General features: G+C 31.2%; 2 protein-coding genes across 5 annotated transcripts; one reads left to right on the forward strand and one right to left on the reverse strand.

Annotated features, from left to right (window-relative positions):
• The first annotated feature begins 12,573 nt into the window (after positions 1 to 12,573).
• On the forward strand, positions 12,574 to 18,574 carry LOC8266960 (receptor-like serine/threonine-protein kinase ALE2). Of its 3 annotated transcripts, none has more exons than XM_015724343.3 (11): positions 12,574 to 13,003; positions 13,392 to 13,505; positions 14,770 to 14,895; positions 15,001 to 15,183; positions 15,290 to 15,418; positions 15,500 to 15,607; positions 15,720 to 16,091; positions 16,167 to 16,457; positions 16,703 to 17,095; positions 17,225 to 17,468; positions 17,608 to 18,574. In XM_015724343.3, the coding sequence occupies exons 2-11, from the start codon at positions 13,442 to 13,444 to the stop codon at positions 18,263 to 18,265; spliced, it is 2,568 nt and encodes an 855-aa protein (XP_015579829.2). In that variant the 5' UTR covers positions 12,574 to 13,003; positions 13,392 to 13,441; the 3' UTR covers positions 18,266 to 18,574. The 3 variants fall into 3 exon arrangements, with proteins under 3 accessions (XP_015579829.2, XP_015579828.2, XP_002527403.2); XM_015724342.3 differs by lacking the exon at positions 12,574 to 13,003 and adding an exon at positions 13,021 to 13,168; XM_002527357.4 differs by lacking the exon at positions 12,574 to 13,003 and adding an exon at positions 13,021 to 13,168 and having other exon boundaries at positions 15,290 to 15,391.
• Positions 18,575 to 20,151: 1,577 nt separating this feature from the next.
• LOC8266961 (protein HOTHEAD) lies at positions 20,152 to 24,759 on the reverse strand. 2 transcript variants are annotated; one of them, XM_002527358.4, is made up of 6 exons: positions 24,548 to 24,759; positions 23,281 to 23,674; positions 21,665 to 21,975; positions 21,170 to 21,555; positions 20,460 to 21,028; positions 20,152 to 20,361 (listed from the first exon to the last, which is right to left on the reverse strand). In XM_002527358.4, the coding sequence occupies exons 1-6, from the start codon at positions 24,624 to 24,626 to the stop codon at positions 20,307 to 20,309; spliced, it is 1,794 nt and encodes a 597-aa protein (XP_002527404.2). In that variant the 5' UTR covers positions 24,627 to 24,759; the 3' UTR covers positions 20,152 to 20,306. The 2 variants fall into 2 exon arrangements, with proteins under 2 accessions (XP_002527404.2, XP_015579817.2); XM_015724331.3 differs by having other exon boundaries at positions 23,281 to 23,662; positions 24,548 to 24,757.
• Between the last annotated feature and the right edge of the window lie 2,444 nt (positions 24,760 to 27,203).

Consider the following 27,203-nt stretch of genomic DNA (forward strand, 5'->3'; position numbering starts at 1 on the left):
TAATAAAGTAACATCGAGGTGAAAATAAAATATTTAAATAATGAGCGATTTTTAATAAGTTTTATTTTTGAAATCAACTTTTTAATAGATTTTTAAAATAACTAATGTGTTATATATGAAAATGTTGAAATAAGTAAAGTAGTATTTTAAAATGAGAAAATGTAATTGATTATATTTGTAAGGATTACATGTAGTATAGTAACATAAAAAACTTTTTAATAATTTGATTGTTATATTAGAAAGTAATAAAATTGGCGAAATTTAAATAGTGAATGAAATGCCAGCGTTACAATTACTAAAGTTTAAAAAATTCCAATTTATTTTACAACTTTTCTTTTTAGAAAATATTTCGACACTAATTTTGTGGTAAAGATAAAATATGTCTATTTTTGGTTAGGACAATTTCCATGCTAAACACATCAATAAATTAATCAAAAAAATTCTAACAAATTCGGAGAGATCCTTATCTAAAGCAGTACACTACAACTAATAAGAAAATGACTAAATATTTTATATTAATAATAGACAATGTATTTTATTATTTAAAATTAATAAATATGTATCAATAATTTATCAGTTTAATATTTAAATAGGACCATTATATCAAATACATGCAGAAATTTTAGTATACAAAGAGCACATGCTTGAAATCCATAATACAAGAATTTTCCAACAAATATCGCCCAGATGACAGCCAATGCTAGAAATCCGGCCGCACTAATAAATTTATCAAGGCAGTCTTATGAATCAGTGTTGGGGTATCTGTCAACCAACCAAAACCTTGATCACCACCGTGGCCCACTCGGTTCCATTTTCTTTCTAATAAATACGCACACTGACAGAGCCAACCGCAAGCTTCAAATAAAGTTGGTGCTTAAGAGTCAAATTGAGATGTGCCTTGTTGTATTAGAAAATCAGACACTTCACTTAACCATGTCGAATTAGATATTTTATATAGGATATTAACTTAGATAATTTTATTTTATTTTTTTGTTAATTTTAGAGTATTTGTGACAAGTTCCCATATAGAATTAACTGCCCTAGAACCATCAATGATGGATGAATTTGCATATCCATTTGCAACTTGCTTGGAAATATTGTCTGAATGGTGTATCCTTTTGTATTTCAAATATTTTGTACCAATAAGTTATCAGGTGTTTCTTTTTGTAGTTGTTTAAGCACCTGTAAAATTATTAACATTACATTCTTTTTAGATAATACTGTACTTGAATTGAGCCAAGTCCATTTCACTGGATGATCATATATAATAATATTAAAACAGAAAACTTGAGTTTTACAAAGCAAAATATCAGCTCTTGATGAATTTATCTACAGATTGGTCCTTCCTCATCTTCCATTAATTAATAATTGTAGGTGAATAACTACTTTATGGGTTTATCCATTATTATGTTCCATCAATAACATTACTGCCATAAACTAGTTTATGAACAATTTATGGGTTGGTCAAATATAAATTTAAGAAACTAAAAATTGTGATAAATGAGTTTGACACTTTGCATTAACTAGTGCCAGAATCTAAAAAATACAGCTTAAAAGTGAGATAGATAATCTTTTTTAATATACAAGGAAGTCCCAGAATCTGAACCCTTTATCTCTTACATTCAATCACTCAAACTGCTGGTGCATAGTTTTCCTTTTGATTAGCTTGAGTTGAAGAAATCTAATATATATATTAATTGTTGAATATGTTGTTTTTTTCATACATATGATTTTTATTTAATATATGTACTTATTTTTATTTTGATATATGTATTTATTTTTAACACATGAGATTCAAATTTATGTGTAACTTTGTGGTTTTTTTCTATTAATTTATTGAATAATAAATTACATTCCTAATTAACTACTGATTTTAATTCTAAAAAATAACATATATTAATAATAAATTAATTTCTAATTAAATACTGATTATTCTAAAAAGTAACATATTGATCATATTTTAATATTATATTAACTAAGAAAAATTATCTAATTGGATAATAATTTTAATTTTATAAAATAATATTTTAAATATTATATTTATTAATAAATTAATTTTTAAATATATAATAACTTTTAATTTTAAAAAATAATAATATCAATCATATTGGTAGTATTAATTTATATAATATTATAATTAATTAATAAATATTTTTAGAATAATTTTTATATTATTACACTAATAAAATCTTAAAATATTAAAAAAATTAAGAAGAAAAATTAAAAAAATATAATATGATATTATTTCTAAAATATAATGGATAAATATTAAATATTAATATTTTATTAAATTTATTTTGTAAACAATTAGTACATATTAAGCTGAGACAAAGATAATGGTTTAACCATAACTTGCCATGTAAGATTACTAAAAAAATTGATATTTGTTACATTTCTATAGATACTAATTTATAAGAAATTATTCTTTTCTTTTTAATCTATAATTGTAATAATAACAATTATTTAAATTTAATTTTACATGTATTTTCTTTTGTTATTATTTTAATTAATTAATTATATTTCTTATAGTATTTTTGATATATATATATATATATATATATATATATATATTTAACTAGTTTGAGTTACATTAATGAATTTTGTGCTCTTTTTTCTTTTATGCACTTTAATTATTCTTTTGTTCATTCTTGATTTTACTCATTTAATCTATTTATACCTTTTAGTTTTTTCAACAATTTTTTTTATTTTTTATTTACTCATTGGTGAAAAAATTCTAATCATTATATAAATTTATAATATTTTATAATCTATACCTACAAACAGCTTTAAAGAATAAAGCAAAAAAATTATTTTACTTAAAAAGTATTAAAGTCTTTTAAATTTTGCTTAAACCGCATCAACTTTTTATTTTTTTTATGCTTATATATTTCAAATTTTTTTATTTTATTTTTTATTAATGGTGAATTTAAAATTTATGTATGAATTTTTATTTCTTTTTACGTCTTTTAGATTATAACATCAGTTATATTAGTTTTCAATATTCATAACATGAATTTATAAGTTAAATAAATAGAATCGGACTGGTCAAAATATACTGAAACCAGCTCAAAAGTAAGAGACCAATTCAATATCAGTTTTTTCTCAGTTGAAATCTGAATTATTGAATGCAACTCCAATTCATAAAATTAATTTATTTTAATTATCTTTTTTACTTTAAAAAAATTAGTTAGAACTGACTAAAACTATAATTGTGCATCAAAATCGATTGGCTTTATTGCCAGAATTTTTACTTTTATATTAGGATAATATTTATATTTGATTCACAAATTAACATCAATAAAAAATATTAAACACACACACTCTATTAACTATTTAGGTTATATTAATAATTATAATAATTTGAATAAAAATAAATTTTATTATATAAAATATTAATAAATATAGTCATAAAATATAAATATAAAATTAATTTATAAATATAATATATACAATCTATTAATAAAATATTTAATTAATTTTCGTGCAACTAGATAATTTAAAAAAGGTAAACTAGTTTACAATCCAAATAACAATACTATTAACCAATTAACTAACACATAAAATCAAAAGCCATAAAATAGATCTCTTACATGCGCATACTGAAACAAAAAGAAAATATAAAACCACATATGTAAAAAGAATCCTACTCTAAAATTTTTAAGAAAATTAATAAATTTTAAATTCTCAAAATTCTCCATCTCATTTTAATAATCTATTTTTACTTTACACATATATTAAGAAAATTAGTTACTTTTGGTTAATATTATTAAAATTTATAACTAAATATTTATAGACTCGTCAAATTACTTATTATCTTATTTTACTCTAATAAAATATTTAATAATTTTTCATCGAATTCATCTATTAATTATGAGCGGTGATCCACGTGTTAATTAATAAAAAGTATATTTAATTATATCAAAATGGGACCGAGGAAATCATCCCGCAATAGGGTCGGAGAAAACGGGGAAGAGTGAGGAAACAAAATATAAAAAAGCCCAGTGGTGAAGATCTATGGCCCCACCCATGGCAAATGTGAATGGGCTATCTGTTAGCGTTTAGGAGCTGGAATGGAATAGGTACGAGGCCCACCAAAGAATGGGAAGTCGGGCCTACCGAATATATATATGATATATTCTACAGGTTCTCACTTGTTCACAGAATCTTGTCAGTTGGGTCTGTCAAAAATCATTAATTTTTGAAGATTCTCATTTTCAATTTCATGGTCCTCCTCCTACCAATATTGATTATTATTTGGCAAAGGTCGGGTAATTTGCCCGGCTGGTACCAATCCTTGGCACTATATATCAATTTGATATCAAAATTTTAATTTGAATTAATTTAGTGACAAACGTATATAAGACTATTTCAATTTAGCCCTAACGGTCAAATTTCGACAAACGGTAGTGACGTGGCATGCTGAGTAGGAATATTCCGAGTGTTTTGCCCGCTTAGCGTGTGCCACGTCAATTAATGATGCTGACTCACCAAATCCCCAATTAATCTCCAATTCCTCTAATTTCCCCTAATAAACCCTAATTCTATTTCCCTCTCTTCTATTCCCCTCTCTTCTTCCCCGCTCCTCTTCCCCGTAACTCCTGTTACCCCCACTGTCACAGCATTCTCGCATTCAAAAATCTCTCATTCTTCTTAGTTCGTTGTCGATTGTTTCACATTGCAGAGTGCGTTTTACATTTTTCATTGTTGATCGCATTGCACAATGTCTCCTGAATGGAGGCGAAGAGAAGAAAGCGAAAGGCAACCCGTGTACTGTAAGTCATATAACTTGCATTTTGTATTTTAGTTTAGCTTCAGTTAAAATAATGGTAACTTGCATTTTGTTCTTGTGCTCTGTATGTTGCATGTTGATGGTTGTGCTTGGTTCTTGGTAACTTGCAAAGGATGATCTTCTGTTCTATGTTTTGTTGTGGTGTTTGGTGTTTTGAAACCCTTTTCCTTATTGATTTTCATTGTATGATATAGCTTAGTATTTGCATTGAGTAACTGTAATATATAGAATGGCATTGATTTATTTTTTCCATTTTACTATATGCAGTGCCTTATACAGAGTACTTCAATGTAGAATGGCATTGTTTTGGGGTAGATGCTAGGAGTAGGACAAAAATTAGAGATATTAGGAGCATAGATTTTTATTCTGCTGATATGATGTCAAGATTAGAGATAGATGTAATGGCCAGAGAATTAGGTCTGGTACCTGCATCATTTTCTATGTTATGGAAACATCCAAAGAAAAGTGACACAGATGGTTTGAGAAATTTAGATAATGACAGTGATAATATTGAGATGTCTTTAAGTGTTGATGAGTCAAGAGTGATTCATATTTATGCTAGGGATAAGGTAAATATGCAACAAGATCATTTAGAACCAGCTGAGAATGTTGTGCATGCTGATAATATTGAATCATCTGAGGAAGTGAGAATGCTAAGTAGTGATGACACTAGCTTAGAAGAGGTACAAATTGAACAAGTGTATACTTTCATTAAACTAAAAGCCTCAACTGGAGACAACGACAGAGGAGTTAGCAAAAATCTGTCTTATGGAGTTAGCAAAAAGCTGTTTGTATATACCGACTGAATTATTAGTGTTGGTATTGTAGCACCTTTTGTTAGTGTTGTAGTACCTTTTGTTAACTGTTTGCGTATAAGAGAGGTGTTGTTAGTGTTGGTAGTTTGTAATTTAAGCACCTCTTTCACAGTTGTAGTAGTTGATTTCTTATTGTAGAACCTGCTATTAAATCAATAAAAGAAATATTTATTTCTATTTATATATGTAAATAATTCTTAAATTACAAATGCTGAAGTGGTGGTGTTACAAAAGTATTAAGTAGTGCACTTTAAGTAATTACAAAATAGCAACTTGTATTAAGTGTGGAACACAAGAACATGACAAAATAATTAAATGATTTTCTGGTCTTGATAAAAAAACAGTATTGACATTGAGCACAATAAACAAGCATGTGAAATCTGTCCTAGAGGACCACAAAAGCATCTTTAGTCCTAAAAGCAAAAAAACAAAAGTTCCTACACATAAACAAATTCCTAATATATTAAACAATCATAATGCCTTGCTAAGGCTTGTTGTTGTCTCCAAGACCTGCAGGCATCCAAGGCTTCTTCTTGTTTGAGGTTGCAGTCTCAACATTTCCTTTCCTCTTAGCCTTCTGAGTTGTTGCTTGCATCTTATCTTTCCCCTTTCCCAAACTTTCATTTGGAGTACGATTAGATCCATAAGCTTTCTTTGATGCTGTGGAAAGAGATGCAGATCTAGGAGGCAGAAATGGCTTGTTGCCCTTGTTCTTCACTGTTTTTCCCTTGTCCTTCTTCTTAACTGTGTTCATATTACTCTGCTAGGAGTCTTCATTCAGGCCACTTGATTGAGTTGGAATATCACTTAGCAACTCATTGATGCTTCTTGTATTTTAATGAGGTCTTTGTGTTCTTGCAACAGTTTGGGACAAACTTGTCCAATGAAGATTAAAATCATCTAGATCTACTAGATGACCAGGTATGTCAAACTCAGTTTGGCTTGACAGTGAAGGAGTTACATTTTGCACATGCATAAGCTAAAGTAAATGTACATTAACATGTCTGTTATAGTGCTTTTTAGTGCAACTGTAATCAAACTTTGCAAACTTAATTTGCACAGTGTTCTTATCATCTGTCTTCAAGTAAGCCCAAATAAAAAATCCACATCCCTTTTTACACTTTGCTTTACATTTTATTTTTGTATTTGGACCAAAAATTACTTGATTCCTGCTCCTTATTGAGTAGTTCTTCACTGCATCTTTAAACTGCCTAAAAGTACTAAACAACATGCCTATCTTCAAATTAGGGATGATGATAGTGAGGAGTTTGAAAGTGAGACTGATGAAGAGGACCCTGAATTTATTGATTCTGATTATGACTTGCATGATGAAGATGATGATGATTTATTTGAAAAATTTATTGATATGGAGTTAGAAAGGGATAAAATAAGGGTTAATGAAGAAATAATTAGTGGCGAGGGTTCAGAAGAGACTGTTTATGCACCAAGTGATGAGCTTATGTCATGCTCCTCATTTGATGAAAGTGATATTGATTCGAGGAAGACAAAATGGCCAATTTTTAATAAGGAGACAGATATGACCAACTTCAACCACAAAGTATACATCCTTCTTCAGCTACAAAATAGAACCGTACCAACTTCAACTCTACAACCAACAATCCAAGTTTGTCTAAGCTTGAATTTAGTCAGGTCAACTATGCTAATTCAGTTACAACTCTAAGCCTATAACCACAAAACCAAAGATTCATCATACATTCAGAACAGAAGAAAACAAAAATTGATAGAAAATTCAGAATAACAGAAGAACATCCTTTGCAACTAACATACAGAACAAAAGAACAAAATAGAACTTACCAATACTTTAACCGAAGCTAAACTGTCACACTTTGTTAAGGCTTCTGACGAAGCTAAGCAGGTGGAGAATCGAGAACGAACTAGACATAGGACACATTTTTAGTTACTCGAAGAAGGAGAGATTTTTGAATGCGAGAATACTGTGACAGTGGGGGTAACAGGAGTTACGGGAGTTACGGGGAATAAGAGAAGCGAATAGGAGAAGAGAGGGGAATATAAGAGAGGGAAATAGAATTAGGGCTTAATTAGGAGAAATTAGGGGAATTGTGGTTTAATTTGGAGATTTGGTGAGTCAGCATCATTAATTGACGTGGCACACGTTGAGTAGGAAAAACACCCGAAATATTCCTACTCAGCATGCCACGTCACCACCGTTTGTCGGAATTTGACCGTTGGGACTAAATTGAAATAGTCTTATGTACGTTTGTCACCAAATCGATTCAAATTAAAGTCTTGGTATCAAATTGATATATAGTGCCAAGTATTGGTACCAACTGGACAAATTACCCCGGCAAAGGTCACTTTTCCCCTAAATTATGTGGTTGCGTTAAATATATTTAATTTAAATTTAGTAAATAGTTTTTTAAATTTATATTCAATAAAAAAATATATCTAATTTAAATTTTTTAGTAAATAATTCCTTACATCCAATTTAAAATATTTTTATTTAATTAATTTAATAGTACAATATCTAGTGATGCATTATACAATAGCGTTTTTAATAAAAATTTTAAAATTTAAAAAAGATAAGTTATAGACCTATTTATTAAGAAAATTAAGATTTGACTTCTTCAATCCTTTGAGAGTTGAAATTTGAGTTATTTAATGATTAAAAAATTTAAATTTGACTTATTTAATACTTATTATTTTTAAGTCAATTAAATCCAAATTTTAGATTTTGCCAAGTACGCTATTGTATAACATGTCACTAGATATTATATCAGTAAATTAATGAAATATATTATTTTTAATCTTTATATTTCAATTACAACCTAAAAGTCTAATGTTATTTGATTTTTTAAAAAAGTTTAAATTGGATATATTTAACCTTAGACATAAATTTATGAGGTTATTTACTAAATTTTTTTATATTGAATGTATTTGACTATTAATATAAATTTAATAAATTATTTATTAAAAATATTTAAATTGGTTATATTTAATCATTACGCAAGAGTTTAAAGGCAAATTGACCATGCGGTTTCTTAATTTACCTAGCATCTCCCTTTCATGAAACTTCACATCTTTATTTCAAATAGGAATCAAACTTAGGTTCTATGTGTCTGTTTATTAATAAAGAATTTTTTCTATTTTTATTTTCTAGTTTTTAAAAAAAAATGAAAACTTTGCATTTTTATAAAAGATTTATAAAAGATTTAATTTAAGTAATATTTTAAAATATAAAAAATAAAATTGAAATAAATAAAATAAAAACTATTTGTTTGTATTTAAAAACAAGTGATTTTTTTTATATAAATAAAAAATAAAAAATATATTGAACTTGTCTTCAAATTTTTCTTTTAAAACTTTAGGTATAATTTTAAAAACATAAAAAATTGTTTCTCATTTTCATTTTAGAAAAGTAGTATAAATAAACACAAGGTTTTATTTTTTTAGTTTCATTTGAAAAAATTCTTAAAAAACTGACATAATTTTTTATAAGCAAACAAATCCTATTTGTTTCACTGAAAGTAATTTATTTCTAAAAAGAGAAATATTTTTTCCAGAACTAAATTTCCAAGGAAATTATTTTACTCTTCTTTTGGTTGTTGGATTATACATGAAACAATATAAGAAAATTATTTTTAGGGTTTGACATATATGTCCTAACAATATTATTTATTATTTTTCCAATAAAAATGCTACTAAAATATTTAAAACTCATCAAAGTCTTGTGTTTTTAATTATAATTACTCATAAAGAATACTCCAACATAGCAAAATGAATTTGTTTCTTTTTTTTTTTTTTTTTTGTGGATGAGCAATGCAGGGTGCCAGCCATCAATAGTAGGCACAGTGAGCAACTAAAAAACAATCTTCACTGAGACACGAATGTAACATACAAGAAAGAAGCGGAATTCTACTAAAACTCGGTTCATCCTTATATCCCTTGGCCGACCCACAAGCATAGATAAAGCTATTTTTCGGTAATTATTTCATATATTTTAGTATATATGTTTAATGTATAAAAAAAATTATATTTAATATATATAAAATATCTGAAATTATATTTTAAAATTTATTTTAAAATATGTAAGCATGTGTTTATTATAGATTAAATTTATATTAGGTATATATTTAGTATATAACTAGCATATGAAATTAATAATATATTTATTTGTGTTCAAAATTAACTAATTATTTTAATAAGTCTATTGTGTGTGTTATTCTATTTTTATAATATTAATTTAATATTTTATTTTATTTTAGATTGTATTTAAAAAATAAATAAATATATATTTTAAAAGATAAATATGTTTGGACCCTGTTAGGATTATATATTTTATTTTAATAATAATATTATATTTTCTTTAATATATTTTCATCTCTATTTCAGTCCAAATTTATTGATAAATATTATTAGGATTTTTTAATTAATATAAGTATTTTTTGAACCCGAGCATTATAAACTAAAAGTTTAATTTTTCCCTTTAAATTATAAATTATATATACAAATATATCTGGGGGTTTATCTTAGGGGTCTATCAGTAAATTTCATTGTTGCCAATATCATCTTAGGACCCTGAGCAATTTTCTCTCTCCGACAGCATTCTCTCGTCGCCGCCTATCCACCTCCTCAGATCATCGACGTTTTGCTACATCCCGCCATCAAACCTTCATCTCAAGTCGTTTTACACCTGCTTTACCCCTTTGCTAGCACTGGATGACGTCGAGGATCGCCGGTCTTTGTGTTCTTGAAGAGAGAGAAAGAAAAAAAAAGTTTATGCTTATATAATCTAAACTTATATTATAAAACTTTTTATATATTTTTATACTTATTCATTATAAGATAATTCATACATCCTAAGAGAGAGAGAGAGAAAATAAAAGTTTATGCTTCTTTAGTATAAGAGTAATGAGTGAGGAAAGAAATAAAGCAAAAGAAAGAGATGGAGAAATAAAGAGTTGAAAGGAAGAAGAAAGAGAAGTAGGGTGGGCCTGCCTGCATTTTAATTTTTGATGTAAAAACCAAACCACCTTTATTATTTCTCCAAACAAAAAGAAAAAAAAAAACAATATGTGCATTTTATAAAAGTTTTTATCTTAATAAATTGATGAGGTGGAAGTCCATGTGTGTGATTATCATGGAAGATTAAAATTAATTACTCAATAAAAGAGGTTTATCAATTTGCATAGTTTCACAAGGATTTTACATAAAGGATAATTGAAAAATTAGTTTTTCTTTTTTATTCCAATTAAATTCAAGACTAAGAACTGTTTGGTTCAACTGATGAATGGAGCTGGTAGCTGGTTGATAGCTAATTGCTGATAAATAAAACTGTTTGGTAGAATTTTATTAGCAGTTAGTTACTGTTAGTATGTTAAATAACTATTAAAAGTATAATTTATCGTTAAATATATTATATTATATTATATTCAATGGTACAAATTAATAAAAATAACTTATAATAATTAAAAAATCTATAGGTAATCTTCTTTTAGCTCAATTGTATTTATCATTAAAAATATTTATAAAAATTATTTTAAAAGTTGAAATTTAAGTTTAAATTCTATTAATAAAAATTTCTAATTTTAAATATTATAATTATTTAACTATTAAGAATAATTTTAAATTAATAATTAATAATTTAAAATATATAATTTAATTATATGATATCAATTTAAAATAAGTTATTGTTAATATATTTTAATAAGGATAATAATGTCTAAATAAATAAAAAATCAATCAACTATCAGCTAATAAGAAAAAACTCTAAAATAAAGCTAATACAATTAAGAGCTGATTGAAACTAAATCAACTATCTGCTGCTATTTTTTTAAGTCTTTACCAAACGCTTTAATATAACTGTTAAGTAAGAAACAATTATCAACTGCATCAAATTTCTGAACCAAACACTCTCTAAAAAGAGAATCCAAAACCATCATATTCCTTATAAAATAGATTGAAGGAGAAAAAAATAAAAGGATTATTAGATATTAATACCATGGAACAATTGAAAAAATGAAATTATATATAAAAAGAATAACAGATTAATAGGAGTTCTAAAATAAATAAATATCACCATCTATAAATAAATAATAATAAAAAGCTATTTAGCATTGATGGCATATTGATTTATCAAATTAGTATATATAAAAGATATTATGAGAGAGACTTTGGATTCTTATAATGTAGGGCTAATTTGATATTGATGTTAAGTATTTTATTTTTATGAATTTAAATTTAAATTTTGTTATTTTTGATTTCTGGAATCTAAAGTACATAATTTACTTTGCACTTAAAGAAAATACAGTTTGTTTTCTATTTTTTCAAAATTGAATTTCATATAGAAAGGAAAACCAAATGTAAAACAGGTGAGGTGAGAAAGAGTAATCCCAAGTTTAGTTATTACTTAAGGTAAGAGTTTATTATTATTATTATGCAAATCATTTTAAGTTAATTTGTTGACCTGACACAATGCGAGTCTTCAATGAGTTACCTAAACAAACAGCTCAATGCCAGTTGCCAAGGAAAACCCGATTCACCGACACTTTTAAACTTGCCATCAATTTAATAAAGTCCCCCAAGATGAAGGCCGTAGCAACCAACCATTCTCATTGTTTAAAACTCAAAAAGGAACATTTTTACATGGCTGGTATCCGACACTGCATTCCAACATAACTACCAACTCTGTCCGAAGTGGGTCCAATGCATATATGTCCATTCTTGATTTGGGTTTGCGATAATATTTGCAAATATCTTATCGACATCATTGCTTCATATTTTGTCGCCTTTAGCTTTCATTTCCTCCATTACTAAAATTGCTGGTTCTTCAATGCAATCTTAATTAATCTCCTATCACTGAATTATTGGTATCTACATATATAATTATTGTTCCTTCTCAATTTGACAATCTGTTTGATTTAGTTGAGGAGCTACAGGGACTCTCATTAGTTCTTAAATATAATTAATGAAGTCAGAATATATAGAAGAACAATAACCAAGAGTTGATTGCTCAATCTCTCCTGGTACAAAACAAAAGATCCATTATGAAACAGTTGAGAGAAAGACATACTTTAAAGAGAGAAAGATCTAAGTTATTATACAACAAAGTAGAAAACAATAGCATTTGAAATGTAATCATGGACTTAGAATTATAAGTTAAAGTGTTTATCAAAAAAGAAAAAAGAAAAAGTTTAAGATACCATGGCCATATTGCTTCAAGAAAATCAACTTTTTTACCAGTATTAGCTGAAAAAGAAGTCAAGAAATTCCACATTAAACAATTCAGGGAATTTTTCAAAATTTCAACCATCATATCACCTATACATCATTGTTATGGTTTATGGAACAATCCTCTCTCTCTCCTTCTTTTTTGCACCAAACTTCTTACTAAAAAGTGTCACCTACTTAGTTCTTTAAGGTGAACTTCTTTTTTTTTTTTTTTTTTTGTAGCTTTTTTGCTTGACCAATTGTAGTAGACCTTTCAAGCATATACAATAAAAAGAAAACTATTATATTACCATTATTCCTCCCTAACTTCTGCAAGCTACAGTCGTTAGTTTCAGAAGGGAGTACAATTCTTGAGGTTCTTGCCACCTAATCTATTCTTGTTCTTTTACCATCCAGTCTTTTTTTTTTCTCATTACTTCTCTTGTACTATATGTGGGTCTTTTTTTTTTTTTTTTCTTTTGTGGTCTCATTTGTTTTGTTGTTTCTTTAAGTAATACTCTTGTTTTGCTTCAAAATGTTATTCCAGTTTTTATTACTTTGTTTCAATTATCTCCATCTTATTTTCATGGCTGGGTCAGAGCTTGGTAGATCTTGAGACTTCAAAATCTTTTGGTACTTTAGCAGTGAAATGGGGATGCTTGTGGCTCTTTTGCTGCTGATCATGTCTGCCTTTTCAGTTCTTGGATCTGCAGGTAATGAGGGTTTAATGTTTTAGTGCTTTGAGTTGGTTTTTGCTTTGAATTATGCATGATCATTACATTTGGCTGTTAAATGCTACATGTGAAAATCTTGGTCAAGTTTTGAGCTTGGACTGAATTTTAGAATCTGGATTATGTAGACTTGTTGTTTCTACCATCAACAGGAAGGAAAAACATCCTCAACACCTAATTTACTTTTCAGAATGAGACATGCATTTTCAAAAGGGTTGGTAGTGCAGTTTGAAATTAGTGTTTAATAATTTCAAGAACTCTGCATTGTTGAATTGCAATTAGTGTTTAGATTATGCCAGCATGTCATTTCTAATAAATCTAGTGTCTTTAAGCTTAATCTTTGTTTATTTTTTGTTTTCTCTTAAAGTACTATTGATTAATGCCTATAGCTGGTTATAGATTCCCTCAGTCAATTATTTTATTAAGTAGTCATCAATTTCTGCAAGTAACTTATACCATTATGAATTTTATTTATTTATTTATATTAACGTTATAGAAATATTGGTTATATATTTATAGAGTCACTCATTGTTGTTGTATTTTATTAAAAAATAAAAATCTAAATAAAATGTGGATCTACCATACACCCTGCATATAATGCACAAAAGTAATTAATTTTAAAGTTAATTAGCAATGCATACTGTAAATGATATGGCTATTATATATTAAGAGAAATTTGAAACTAGTTTCTGAACATTCTTGCTTATTATGGTTGTTAACTAGTTTCTGAACATTCTTGCTTATTATGGTCGTTTATTCTTTCTTTTTGTTGAAAAATAAGGGGGAGAGGGGCAACCAGTGGTAGCGACTCCCGCTTATTATGGTTGTAAATATAACAACAATTGAATTGCCAAATGCTAATTCATTCTCTGCCACTTCTTGGTCATGGAACTTGTATCATCAAAGCTGCATTATGTGTCTTAAAGTCAGGCACTGATAGGAAGGTCGCAGTACATTCATATTTTATTTGACATTGCTTGCCAAGCAATTGGCAGTCTAAATCAGTGCAACTTGGTTACTTTACAATAGAACAGTCATGTCGAGGCCCCAAGGATTCATAAGTCGAAGTGGCTATGGTGTTATCCATGTTCTGTTGTAAGCTGACAGAAGAAGCTATAGAATGATAATAAAAAAAATAGATGATAGAAATAAGCCAAATGCTGTGTATCTGTACCTTAAGAGTTACTTCGTTCTATACTTTTTTAATTGACTGTTCGTCAACTTCTCTTTATGTTCTTTGCCACAGACACTTCCATCTCCCCTAAACAGTCTCCTTCCGGCTTCGGCAGGAGCAGACATGGAAGGCTAGGCACTTTACCACCCAACAGAGCATTCCACAGTTCCTCATCCGGAGATCAATTCCCAACTAAAGGTCAGAGAGAAATCTAGCATAGTTTTCCACTTGTAACGGAATACTAGTAGATGAAATTTTTCATGTAGATAATTATGAGCGATTAAACAGTTTTTCTGATTGCAGTCCCTCATCCACCTAATGCTATTAGGCCTTCAAGTATTGCACTTCCACCTTCTACATCATCACATGGAAGTCCTGCATTTTCGCCTTCGAGCTCAATACACAGAAATCATTATCATGCAAGGAGTCATCACAGACCTCTTGAACCATCTCGGTTAAATCCTTCGCCAAGTTACATTCAGAGAGGTAAGTAAGATCCACTGACCATAAACATCCTTAATCAATTTTTTTTGTCATTCTTTATATTTTAGCAATTAAAAAGTTCTGAACGTTTTTTATATGAAATATGTAGCTCCTTCAGTTCCTACATTACGCTCTCCCTCTTCTTCATCAATGAGCTGGGGTTCTATTGCACCTGCATTATCGCCGGCTAATCACTGGAGCCATTTTAGTAGTACGAGAAGACTTACTTCTAAATCTGGTTCAACCTTGGATTTGATTACTTTATTTTGTGGTCATCGTTAACCAGCACTTCACTGAGATCATGTTTTCTGTCTGCAAGTGCACACTCATCCTCCTGCAACGTCTCCATTGGGCTCTTACTTGAAGAAGATGAAGGCTCCGCAACCATCACAAATTATGTCTCTACCACCCCCACCTCCTAGTGGAGGTAAATATATACTTGAATCTTGTAGCTTCACATCCATTTGGCATATTTTTTTTTTCTTTTTTTTTTGCCTATCAAGCATATTTTTATCTCATGATTTTGATCTGTCTTGCAGATTGTGCATCAATTACATGCACAGAACCACTAACTTATACACCTCCTGGCACATTTTGTGGGTGTGTATTTCCCATTCAAGTTAAACTCCGACTTGGCGTTGCAATATACACATTCTTCACTTTGGTTACAGAGTTGGCTGAAGAAATTGCAGCCAGTGTTGCACTAAACCACAGCCAAGTTCGCATAATGGGAGCAAATGCAGCTAGCCGGCAACTAGAGAAAAGCAATGTTCTCATCAATCTGGTACCAGGGGGTGTAAAATTTTCTGATAATTCTGCAATGTCAATCTACAGGAAGTTCTGGAATAGAGAGGTTCATATCAAGGCTTCCCTCTTTGGTACCTATGATGTATTATACGTTCATTATCCAGGTAAAATTTGGGTCCTTCTTGCTTCTGATGCTCTATGCATTCAGTTCTTATTTTTTATGCTTTTTCAACGTGCAGGTCTTCCATCCTCTCCACCTTCGCCTTTAAGCATTTCTACTATAGATGATGAACCATATTCCAACCATGACAACAATGGAATAACAAACAAACCTTTAGGAGTCAATGTGCCCAGGAGGAAAAAAGATGGGCTTGCTGGAGGTATGGTGGCTATAATAGTTCTTTCCTCTGTCACTGCCTTGGTTATATGTATGGCAGTTCTCTGGCTTTTGCTGTTGAAATGTGGAAACTGTATTCATCAACCTTGGCCAGTTATAAAAGCCTCAGTTTCCCTCCCTGAAAAACCATCAGGTACTATAATTTTGACTGACTTACTGATTCCAAATTGATTTCCAGCTAAGACTTTTTGCATTACTTTGTCATGTTTGAAAAGTTTCTATACGATGTCTTCAATATTGCGGCCTGACCTGTTTGATGATGTTTTCATTTTTAACTTGCAATTTTCTTCTATCACCTATCAACCTTTATTTTCTATAGTAATTTTAAGTTTATGCGCCATTTAATTTAAGGTATATATTGACATCTACACTTGGCAGGAACTGCTGTGCCTGTTACTTATGGGAGCATGCCTAGTTCTGCATCAATGTCCTTCAGTTCTGGTGCCATGACATATACAGGATCTGTTAAAGTTTTCTCCTTGATTGACATAGAGAGGGCCACTAAGAACTTTGATTCTTCAAGGATCCTAGGTGAAGGTGGGTTTGGACTTGTCTACCATGGCAAGTTAGATGATGGCAGGGAGGTGGCTGTGAAGGTTTTGAAGAGAGCTGATCAGCATGGTGGTCGTGAGTTCTTGGCAGAAGTTGAGATGCTTGGCCGTCTACATCATAGAAACCTAGTTAAGTTGATTGGTATATGCACGGAGGCAAATACTCGCAGCCTAATATATGAACTTATTCCAAGTGGAAGTCTTGAGTCTCACTTACATGGTAGGCATAATTTTTAAGCATCTGTAGTTTTGCGTATTTTTATATGATTTTCCAAAGTGTATGATAATTATCACATCATTCTTTTCTTCAGCAAATGCTTTCTCATAGTGCTTTTTTTACTTCTTGTAGGAGTTGACAAGGTAACTGATCCACTAGATTGGGATGCCCGAATGAAGATTGCCCTTGGCGCAGCTCGAGGTTTAGCCTATCTGCATGAAGACTCAAGCCCTCGAGTTATACATCGAGACTTCAAGTCCAGTAACATCTTGCTAGAACATGATTTTACACCTAAGGTTTCTGATTTTGGCTTGGCTCGAGCAGCAATGGATGATGGAAACAAGCACATATCTACGCATGTTATGGGAACTTTCGGGTATATGCTATCTCTTACATTCTATGTTCATGCTTCTTCATCTGATTTCTATTAGGAAAACTAAGTGAATAAGATTGAAATCTGTCAATGAATTTTCTTGTTGAAAATATATCTTATTTGACTAATTTCTTGTTCCTAGTTATCTGGCTCCTGAGTATGCAATGACAGGACATCTTCTTGTGAAGAGTGATGTTTACAGCTATGGTGTAGTCCTCCTTGAACTTTTAACGGGACGAAAACCTCTAGACCTTTCCCAACCACCAGGTCAAGAAAATCTTGTTGGTTATGCTCGTCCTCTACTCACAAGCAAGGAGGGGTTAGAAACAGTAATAGATCCAGCTATAAAGTCTACTGTTTCCTTTGATACCATATTCAAGGTAGCAGCAATTGCATCAATGTGTGTGCAACCAGAAGTATCTCACCGTCCTTTCATGGGTGAAGTAGTTCAGGCTTTGAAGCTTGTCTGTAATGAGTTTGATGAAACAGAAGTGCAGCCATCAAGAAGTCGCAGTAATGAGAATCTTCAGACTGATGTAGATAGCAAGAAAATTAGAGTTCCAGGTGAAATTATAGAAGTTTCACAATCCCATCTCCCACTTCCATTATCAAAATCTGATTTGTTCACTACATCCACGGGACTTGAGGGGCAGGAGTTTGGGTCTTTCAGGAGGTACTCTAGTTCAGGGCCTTTGAGTACAGGAAAGAGAAGACAGTTCTGGCAGAGATTAAGAAGTTTGTCTGGAGGAAGCATGAGTGAACATGGATTTTCACTCAAGCTATGGCCAGGAACCAGTTAAATTTTGCCAAGTAGTAAATCTCCAATTTGTGCAGATCAACGTAAGATGAAGTCACATGCCTCTTGCCAACAGCTCAGGAAGATTTCAACAGAGTTTTCAAGTTCGGGTTTCATTGATGCTAGAAACCAACCAGCAATGAAGTTGAGCCTGGAGCTGACGGATTTGATCTGTAAACACCATTAGCACAAACAGTATATTACATGGCCTGATTGTCTATCTTGGTTTCAGAAGAGGTCTGTTTTTTAATCCAAACAATCCTCAGTTATTCATAGTCCACTCATTTATGAATTTGTTAACATTTTTGTTTGATATTAAAGAATCCTTTTGTGAAAAAAATTGCCTTTTATATAAGCGAATTTATGAATCTGAAGCTTGAAAACCAAAACAAGTTCAACTACATTTTACAAACACGTGAATTGCCGGTGCAACTCATGAAAATATGGCACGTAAGCATAAGAACATTGCCAATATCAGGTGGGTGCATTGTAGTCTACTGCAAAGAATCTTGTCTGCCAGAAAGAAGTCTACTTTACCAGTACTACTACGTATTGGAGCTGAGTTCCTGTCTTGCTAGTTAGTTAGATCCAATAGTCTTTTAAACACCAACAATATCAGAAAGCAGAAGAAAACCTTGAGCCCATAACCTTTCTTGGCATAGTAATCTCATTCATTTCTCATTACAATATTATGTAGTGCACTTTCTTGGCTTCCCTTCATAATTCTTTTCAAACCTAACTCTTGCCTAATTCTACCAGCAGTAGCAGAATGCCCATAATTTTCTTTCTCAGTCAAGAAGACATCAGTTGATCCCTCAATTATTGAAAGGCTCTAGCAATTTGTATAAACTAAGTCTGTTTCCTCCTACAATATTATTGACAACAGGTGTCCACTGTCCAAAAAAGCAGTGTTCTCAAAATTAATACAGGTAGTCACTGTTTGAAATAAAGAACAGCCAATGAAATAACTCTGCATACCAAACTCGGTACTCATTGAGACAGGGAAGGATGCATCAATTAGAGGTCAAATGAGAATGGATTTGCGTTAGGTTGGTTGGAAACTGAGCTTAAGATAAAACCATTTTTTCGTTGCATTCCTTTAAAAACCTAAAACAGCAAACAGCATCTGTCTTTTGTCTTAAAGGACAAGACAAAGCTCACAGATGTCTGTAACAAAAATAAAAACATCTTTTCCTTGTTTGCTGCCCTGTAGCTGTGTTATGATTATTGCTATTAGCTCACATCTATTGCATGAAGTTAAAGATTACTAACCCTTGTATTATATAAAATAGATAACAGTGTAGCATGCCTATATACGTCTGGATCCAGTGTTTCTAGTAATAAAAGATGCATTTTTCTTTGATTCCTGACCTCCTAGCCATTAATCTTTTCAACCACCTTTAGATAAATATTGAATAACCAGAATACCAGATGGTCCCCCATTCTTAATACAGAGTAAAAAGATAGAGGCCTTCTACATGAGGAAAAATTAATGCTTCTTGTCCAAATGCTAACAGCTACCAGAAATAATGCAATGATGTGACAGAGTATTAGCTCACTTAATGTTGTGGTTACCAGAAAGTTCCATAGTGTTTTGCAACTAATCTCCACCCCTTAATTACATTTTCAACTACTTTGAGAGTACATAATCTTGTTAATGAAAATGGACTAATTGCATATAAAGGTATTGAGAAATGGGAAATTTCATATGTAACTATATACATTTATGGCAAAATGTGAATGTATGACTGCTCCAGTCCTAGGAATAATCTGATTTAAGAGTCTGACTGGTTGAAGTAAGATTGTCACGTTTTCCTTATCAGAACAGAAAGAGAGACAAACTGTTAGTTTCATTTCTTAGTTTTAGTTATGGGATTGAACAGATGAAAATTAAGCTGAAAATATTAAAAGCTTAAATATTAATTTCCTAAAACAAGACATTTTCTACATATCAAAGCTGATAGCTAAGAATACATATTTTGCTAGATTACATTTTCCACTACTTGACTAACATTCTCAATCTTCTGGTTGTTTGTGTTTGGTCCTCAAGCACCAGCTTCCTTTCCTAGTCTATCTCTCAAAATCTTCAGTCCCATATACCTGCATATAACAACAATAAAATCACTTCAATATTAATTGGAAAATTTAAGTCAATAGCTTTACTTAGAAAGAAAATAATGAGGCTTTCATTAGCCTACCTGCCCATCATCAAGACAGTGGCTTGAGGATTAGTGCCAGGGGATTCATCAAAGGTCGATCCATCGACGATCCGAAGCCGATCAACACCAAGAACCTTGTGGTCAGGACTCACAACCTTGCCAACATGACACCCACCATGATAGTGCCAAATTGAGATCACAGTGTCTTGGCAAAACTGCTCTATGGACTTGGTGTCATTAGGATGCTTAGGTATAAGGTTAACATTAGCAACAACACTAATGTTGAGGATCTTCTCCATAGTCTGCTTATCACATTGTGTGAAGTTTGTGAAGTGTTCTGATTGTACAATCTTTGTGGCCATTCGAACCCCATTAACGCAGCTTCGGAGATCTTCCGGATGTTTGAAGTAGTTGAAAGTGACAGAAGGGTTGTCATCAACATTTGTGTTGATCAAGCTTAGCTGTCCAGTTGAAATTGGGCTGGCAAGCTTTTCAAGAATGAAGCCTCCCTTGAATGCCTCATGTGGTAGGTCCTTCTTTCTTTTAATGTAGGCTTGAATTGCTTCCAGGGTCCTTTTCTTTGGAGGAATGGTAGACAGTTGACCTATCTGTTTTTACAATAAAAATGCAATAGTTCATTGTATTATGCAGGTATCAAGATCTGTTAGTGCCTAACCAACAGTTGGGTTCACCGAATACAATTCACATAATCAAGATTTCATTTTCAGGACTTCAACTGAAATGCTTACCTCTGCAGACATCATTCCATGGTGACAATGAATGCTATCTTTGGACTGTCCAAATCCACTGCTAGATTCAATATACACACCGAACTTGGTAATCCCCACAGTTTGTATTAGTGACTGCCTAACAGGTTTTTTAGACGGCACGAAAATAGTGTTCATGGGATTATCAGCCATGCCTTTCCCAACAAATTCATTGTCAAGCACTACTGGAATTCCCATCTTTTTAAGTTCATCTTTTGGGCCAATGCCACTCAGCAGCAGCATTTGAGGTGTCCCAATGGCGCCACTTGACAATATAATTTCACTCCTTGGATTATTTGCAAGAAATGCTTGATGTTGGTTACCATTTTCATCTTTGAAGACGACACCTACTGCCTTTGGATGCTTCCCTGTATTAGCCATTATGAAATCATTAATGGCAACATTCATGTTGGTCAGTCCAAAATCACATTAACACGTTCATATGAATTTCATAATTAAAAACTGTCTGTGACATACTTGATGTATCAAATAGAACTCTTTGGACTGTGGCATGTACCAAGACAGTGAGCAACCGAGGGTTCCCAGAAGCAAGCAGTTCTGCGGCGGTGTGTCGGCGGCCGAACCGGTCAAAGATGGTGCCACCGAACTTAGTTCCATAGATATGATCATAAGTGAATCCATTATAAGGTGACACCCCAACATCCAGTAGACTGTCCCGAAACGTAACCTGCCATGGAGCAACCTTAGGCTTGTGAACAATTTGTTTCTCAACCCAAGGGTATGACTCATTCACCAACTTCTCATCCCATCCTACTTTCTTTATAAACCTGCAATCAAACACATAATTGCCTTATATTATATGACTAGTAAATCAATTAATTAATAAGAAAATATGCTCACCTCAGCCTTTAAACAACTATTTGTTTAGTTTCTAAATTTAACCAAACAAATTCAAGTTAGCTTCTTAAATATTCATGTTTCTATAGATAATATATACGTTAGTATGAATGAGCAATAACAAGTTGTTTTCCCCTATAAGATTAGCATTTAATTTGAGGAAAACAACTTCAATAATTCTAATAACAGAAACATGAATCAAATCAATAAGATAGCAGGAGAAGCCATAAATGAATTCAATAAAGTACAAAACTAAGACAATGTCGTCATGAATATCATATGGTCACCGTCATTACATTCAAAACCCTAATAAATGTGTGTCCCAACCAAGAAACTGTGACCACTGTATTTTGGCTACATTTTTAAACATTGAATTCACCTTATTTTTACATGATCAGGAATCTTGATGGGCCTTCACATTTGATTAATTTATGAAGCCGATCATAATCTATATAGTTTTATCTGTTTCAAATGCCTATCATCATATCATTATCATGCAATTCAATGAAAACTATAATTTTTATAACCATATATTTTCCTATCAAAAACATCCCAATACCCACTAATATTTATTAATTACTTGATGCATGTGTTTTGACTTCATTTCATGACTTATGCAAATTAAATTCGTACGTCCCCTCTAAATTACCCGTACATATTTAAAAATTCGGAACCCACGTGTTAGTCAGACGATAAATACATATTTTAACTTAATCAATCCTCATTTATAACTCACGAAGGAAAACTAACCTTAAAATTTATAAATAACAAACACAGCTTAACTAGACAAAGAATTTTCCACAAATAGAAAGGTCTCCAATTGCTTAATTAGGAAATTGTAAAATTTGTCTTGATCACTTTTCAACCACAAAATCCAGGTAACAAAATTCCTCTCAAAAGGCATGCACACACCATTACCAAATAAACGATCATAGCTATAATTCCTTTCTGCTTCCTCTCTCCAACTACAACTAACTTCACATGGCATTAAAACACCTTCGGCTGGCAACTACTGTTCGCCATTGTTAGGTTTACCTTTCTGACCCCACAACAGAAAGCCTCCCATTTTCTTGTTGTTCCAACTTCAGTGAATATTGGTATAAAAAGGAAAGAAAAGAAATGTTGCTTAAATAGTTTCTTTTATTAAATCAAGATTTCTTGACCCAGTGAACATGGTAACAAATATTAAACAACTTAGAGACATATTAATACATAGTTTTATAAATATATCATACCTTGTGCTTGCTCTAGTGTAGAAGCCAGCATTAATGCTAGTACCACCACCCAAAACCCTAGCCCTAGCATTGAGGACTCCATCAGTGGAAATGAAGTATTGAGAGGCAGAAGTTGCAGAAGTATCAGCCAAAGTAATATGGAAGTTGTTTAAGAATGAGACATTTGAATTGGTGAAAGGCACACCCCCTCTTTCAAGCAATAAAACACTAAAATTCTGGGACAATGTAGCAGCCAAAGGGCACCCAGCTGTACCACCTCCTACTACTATATAGTCATAGGCACTGTCTCCGCCACTTGATGAGTATGATGATGATGATGATGAGAATGAGCTGGCCTTCTTGATGAACGGGTAATGAGATGGATAGGAATATGGCTCACCGGCTGCATTGTTCCCTAACAATTAATGATCAATATCACCTTTTCTACTTTTCTAGCTACAGATAATTCTACTTCAAATAAAAATATTTCAGGAAAAAGCATCAAATGAAAAAACCTATACACGTGTCTTCCTCAAAATGCAGCTCTCTTTTTCTTAAAATTAGAAATTGTAATTTTGTAAGAGAATTTTTGGTGAACTAGCTAGCTAGCTAGCAATTGCTTCCCACAGCTATAGTTAAATATAGAAATTAATGACAAAAATAAATGCCCTAACAACCAACTGCCCCGTCCTGATTTATATGTGTAAATTATATTGAAAAATCATCATATTGTATGTCAAAGAATAAAAAGAGAAAGAGAAGAAATGCCATTGACACATAATTCGAAGAAGAAGAAATGCCATGAATACATATATAATACAATGAAGGAGAAGAAGAAGAAGAAGAAGAACAACAAGGAGAACTTTATCATGGATCCATGGATAGTTTATGCACAGGCAGTCTTGAAAAATAAAAATGACAGTCTTTTTCTTCTTCTCATATTACAGTAAGATGAAGGAAGGTTTTCAACTAAGCTTCTTCATCAATGATAAATAATCATATATAATACTAATCACCAGAAATTTCAAGTCAAAGTGAAGAGAATAATATAAGCAACTAGAAGTAAATAAAAGAATGAAGGTTGGAGCTCATTTTCATTTGCAGACTATCAAGTGATTATCTTGATCAAAGAATATGTATGCATAATATATATATGTATGTCTGTATGAAATAAGGAATAAAGAGACAACTGAGGAGCAAAGTGAAGAAGAATGAACAAGTTAAACTCAAGAAAAAAGAAAGATGCATCTCTCTAGGTTTATAGATGGTTAAAGATATAGGGAAGAACCTTGAGAAGAAGAGAGAGTGTAAAGCAGCAAAAGCAAGTAGAGAGAGAGGTTTTTCTTGACTGCCCCAAAAGAAGCCATTGAAGACAGAGAGAGACAAAGCCAACTAAAAGACTCTCAGTCACAGAAGAAGCTGCTGCTTCTTTCAACCTCTATGTGGCTCTTCCTGGTTGGCCTTGTTTTGTGTATTTTACACTCTTATATATATATATTTATGCACTCTCTGTACAGAGTATACAAGAAAATTTATTAGAAAGACCATTTCAATAATTAAGAGAAAAAGAATGGTCTATAAACAATTTGCATTTATATCATTAATTACGAGAAAGCAAGAAAAGTTACAAGCGACAAAGAATGCAGCTCTTCTCTCACTCATAATAAAAGATGACTGAAACTATAGCTGGACGGAGGAGACATTAATGGTGGTTATGAATGCCACAGTTGGATGATAATCGGCCGTTGGATTTGATCTCATCATGTCCATCCATCCAGTCAATTACTAGCTCCTTTCACAGTCCATCTCATCACTCAGCTTTCCTTTCAATAAAATTAATTAACTACTTTCTCCCCATACTAAAAAAGAGTTCACTTTAAATTATATGCCGGTTATGGATTATAAATGTAGATTTTTTTAGTTAATGTCGTTAACTTTTATCATTATAAAAATATCCTTATTAAACTTTTCTATAAAAGTATAATTTTAAAAATTAAAATGTAAGAACTAATTATATGTGGTAATATTAATGTTAATTAATAAAAGGTATATTTAATGATTATTTGTTCAAAAAGGAAAACAAAAAAAAAACTATTCTTTTCGAATTGGAGACTTTATTTAAATCGTATCCACTAATCTACCATTAGACTGATTAGCTTGGAAATGCTATTTTGATGAATAATGAATAAAATAAACCTAACAAATTTTGCTTCTCACCATTAATTGTAAAAACATGTCAAGGAATTCAGTGGCAGCACAAGTTAGAGAAATTATTCATTGTAAAACTAGATGATGACAGATTATAGTTAGCATAATGTGAAAGATACAAATATAGTTAACATATAATTGATAGGAGTAGGAAGCATTTAAATAGAGAGTTATGTAAATCAAGGGACCATTTTAAGCACACATATATATATGCATGAATCAATTGTAGGCCATACATAACATCCAATACCTAAGGGTTTAGAGAAATTTGTGAGGAAATAGGGTACGAGAGAGATGTTCTCTAATTGATCATTAGACAGTTGCTAAAATTGAAACACTAATGTTCCTCAAAACTGGGCCAGTGGCAACTATAGCTACTTTGCTCTAAGTAATTAAGTTCCTATTAATTCTCTCTTGTTTTTTTTGTGTTACAAAATTTTCTAAATACAACGGCTAGTTCGAATTACACCCTACACTTTCATGAAACATCAAGGTTTTGCTTGTTTAACAAGTTGTCATGGTAGAGCGGAAAAACTTAACAAGTTTGCACAAGTATTCGAAAGAATTATTACGAACAAAGAAAGAAAATATTGAAATGGATGCATACGAGTACACAAATAGTATCTCATGAGAATTCTGCTAGCAACCATCTTCATATGTATTTGATTTTTGGTATGTATATATGATTGCTTGCTGTCTCGGACCGGATCACTGTAAACTGTAAAAGATAAATGTCATTCTTTTTAGTTAAATTTTTGTTATTAGAATATAATAAATGTCACTTCACCCTAAACATTGGGAATGCTATGGTTCCTCCTCCAATAATAAGGTGTCACATTATCATAATTCTATCAAGTATAAACAGTTGGAAATCAGAACATCTGAACATGATTAATGGATTTCTGAATAATGTTAACTATACAAGTGGTCTTCTGCAATGGGTAAATCTTAATTTAATTACTCACCTGGTGTAAACATACATGAGTGGTCAATCAAATCTAGATATGGTCAGGTTTTGCAGGATTCTAGTTCTTTAGCTGATTGGGTCAAGTCTAATCAGTGCTTGTGATGAGGGTAGCTTTCCCCTTATAAATACTTGTGATACAAAAACTTTCTATTTATAAAAGAAAATCAAACCAACCAACAACAGGCCCTTCTCTCTTTTTCACCTTCACCTTATTAATTCTAGAAGTAAATGTGCTTTCTGAGTATAGTACAATTGCAAATTAATATTCTGGGTTATATACTAAAGATGATGATGGGATCGATAACCAAAAAATTTTCAGAATGGTAATAGCAATTTTGCATCAAAGGCATAAATAAAATAAATGCAAAGGGATACATCCACCTAAATTACCCATATCTATTTATAGTTCTAGTTTATTGATAATCTTGAATTTACATTATACATAATTATTGAATTTCTTATCTTCTAATTATCTTAATTTTGAATCATTTGGTGCATATAATAAGTTTTAGCTTCTCTTTTTAAATGGTAATTAGGAATCCAGTCAATTGAAGGACAATGATTTTGATAGTAAAGAATTGATAAGAGACTTCATTTCCTATTTAAACTTTGATGGCATCGGTAGTTGCCTTATATATCAAACAGGAGCAATCAATCAATTCTCAGGCAATGATAGAAAATGGGGGGAAAGAAAAGGAAAGACTGTTTTAGTAATTAGAGATTAAAATGGAATGTTGGTAAAATTATTAATCTTAATCTTGGTTTATAT

Source organism: Ricinus communis, chromosome 8 (assembly GCF_019578655.1).
Source record: "Ricinus communis isolate WT05 ecotype wild-type chromosome 8, ASM1957865v1, whole genome shotgun sequence".
NCBI lineage: Eukaryota > Viridiplantae > Streptophyta > Magnoliopsida > Malpighiales > Euphorbiaceae > Ricinus > Ricinus communis.

Bases quoted from the DNA above. Each gene is read 5' to 3' on its own strand.
- LOC8266960 (XM_015724343.3), top strand. From the start codon at position 13,442: ATGGGGATGCTTGTGGCTCTTTTGCTGCTGATCATGTCTGCCTTTTCA. The intron at 16,458-16,702 runs GTACTATAATTT...TACACTTGGCAG, and splicing joins CCTCCCTGAAAAACCATCAG to GAACTGCTGTGCCTGTTACT. The intron at 17,469-17,607 runs GTATATGCTATC...TCTTGTTCCTAG, and splicing joins CATGTTATGGGAACTTTCGG to TTATCTGGCTCCTGAGTATG.
- LOC8266961 (XM_002527358.4), bottom strand. From the start codon at position 24,626: ATGGCTTCTTTTGGGGCAGTCAAGAAAAACCTCTCTCTCTACTTGCTT. The intron at 21,556-21,664 runs GTATGTCACAGA...TGGCTAATACAG, and splicing joins AGTTCTATTTGATACATCAA to GGAAGCATCCAAAGGCAGTA. The intron at 20,362-20,459 runs GTAGGCTAATGA...TGTTATATGCAG, and splicing joins ACTGTCTTGATGATGGGCAG to GTATATGGGACTGAAGATTT.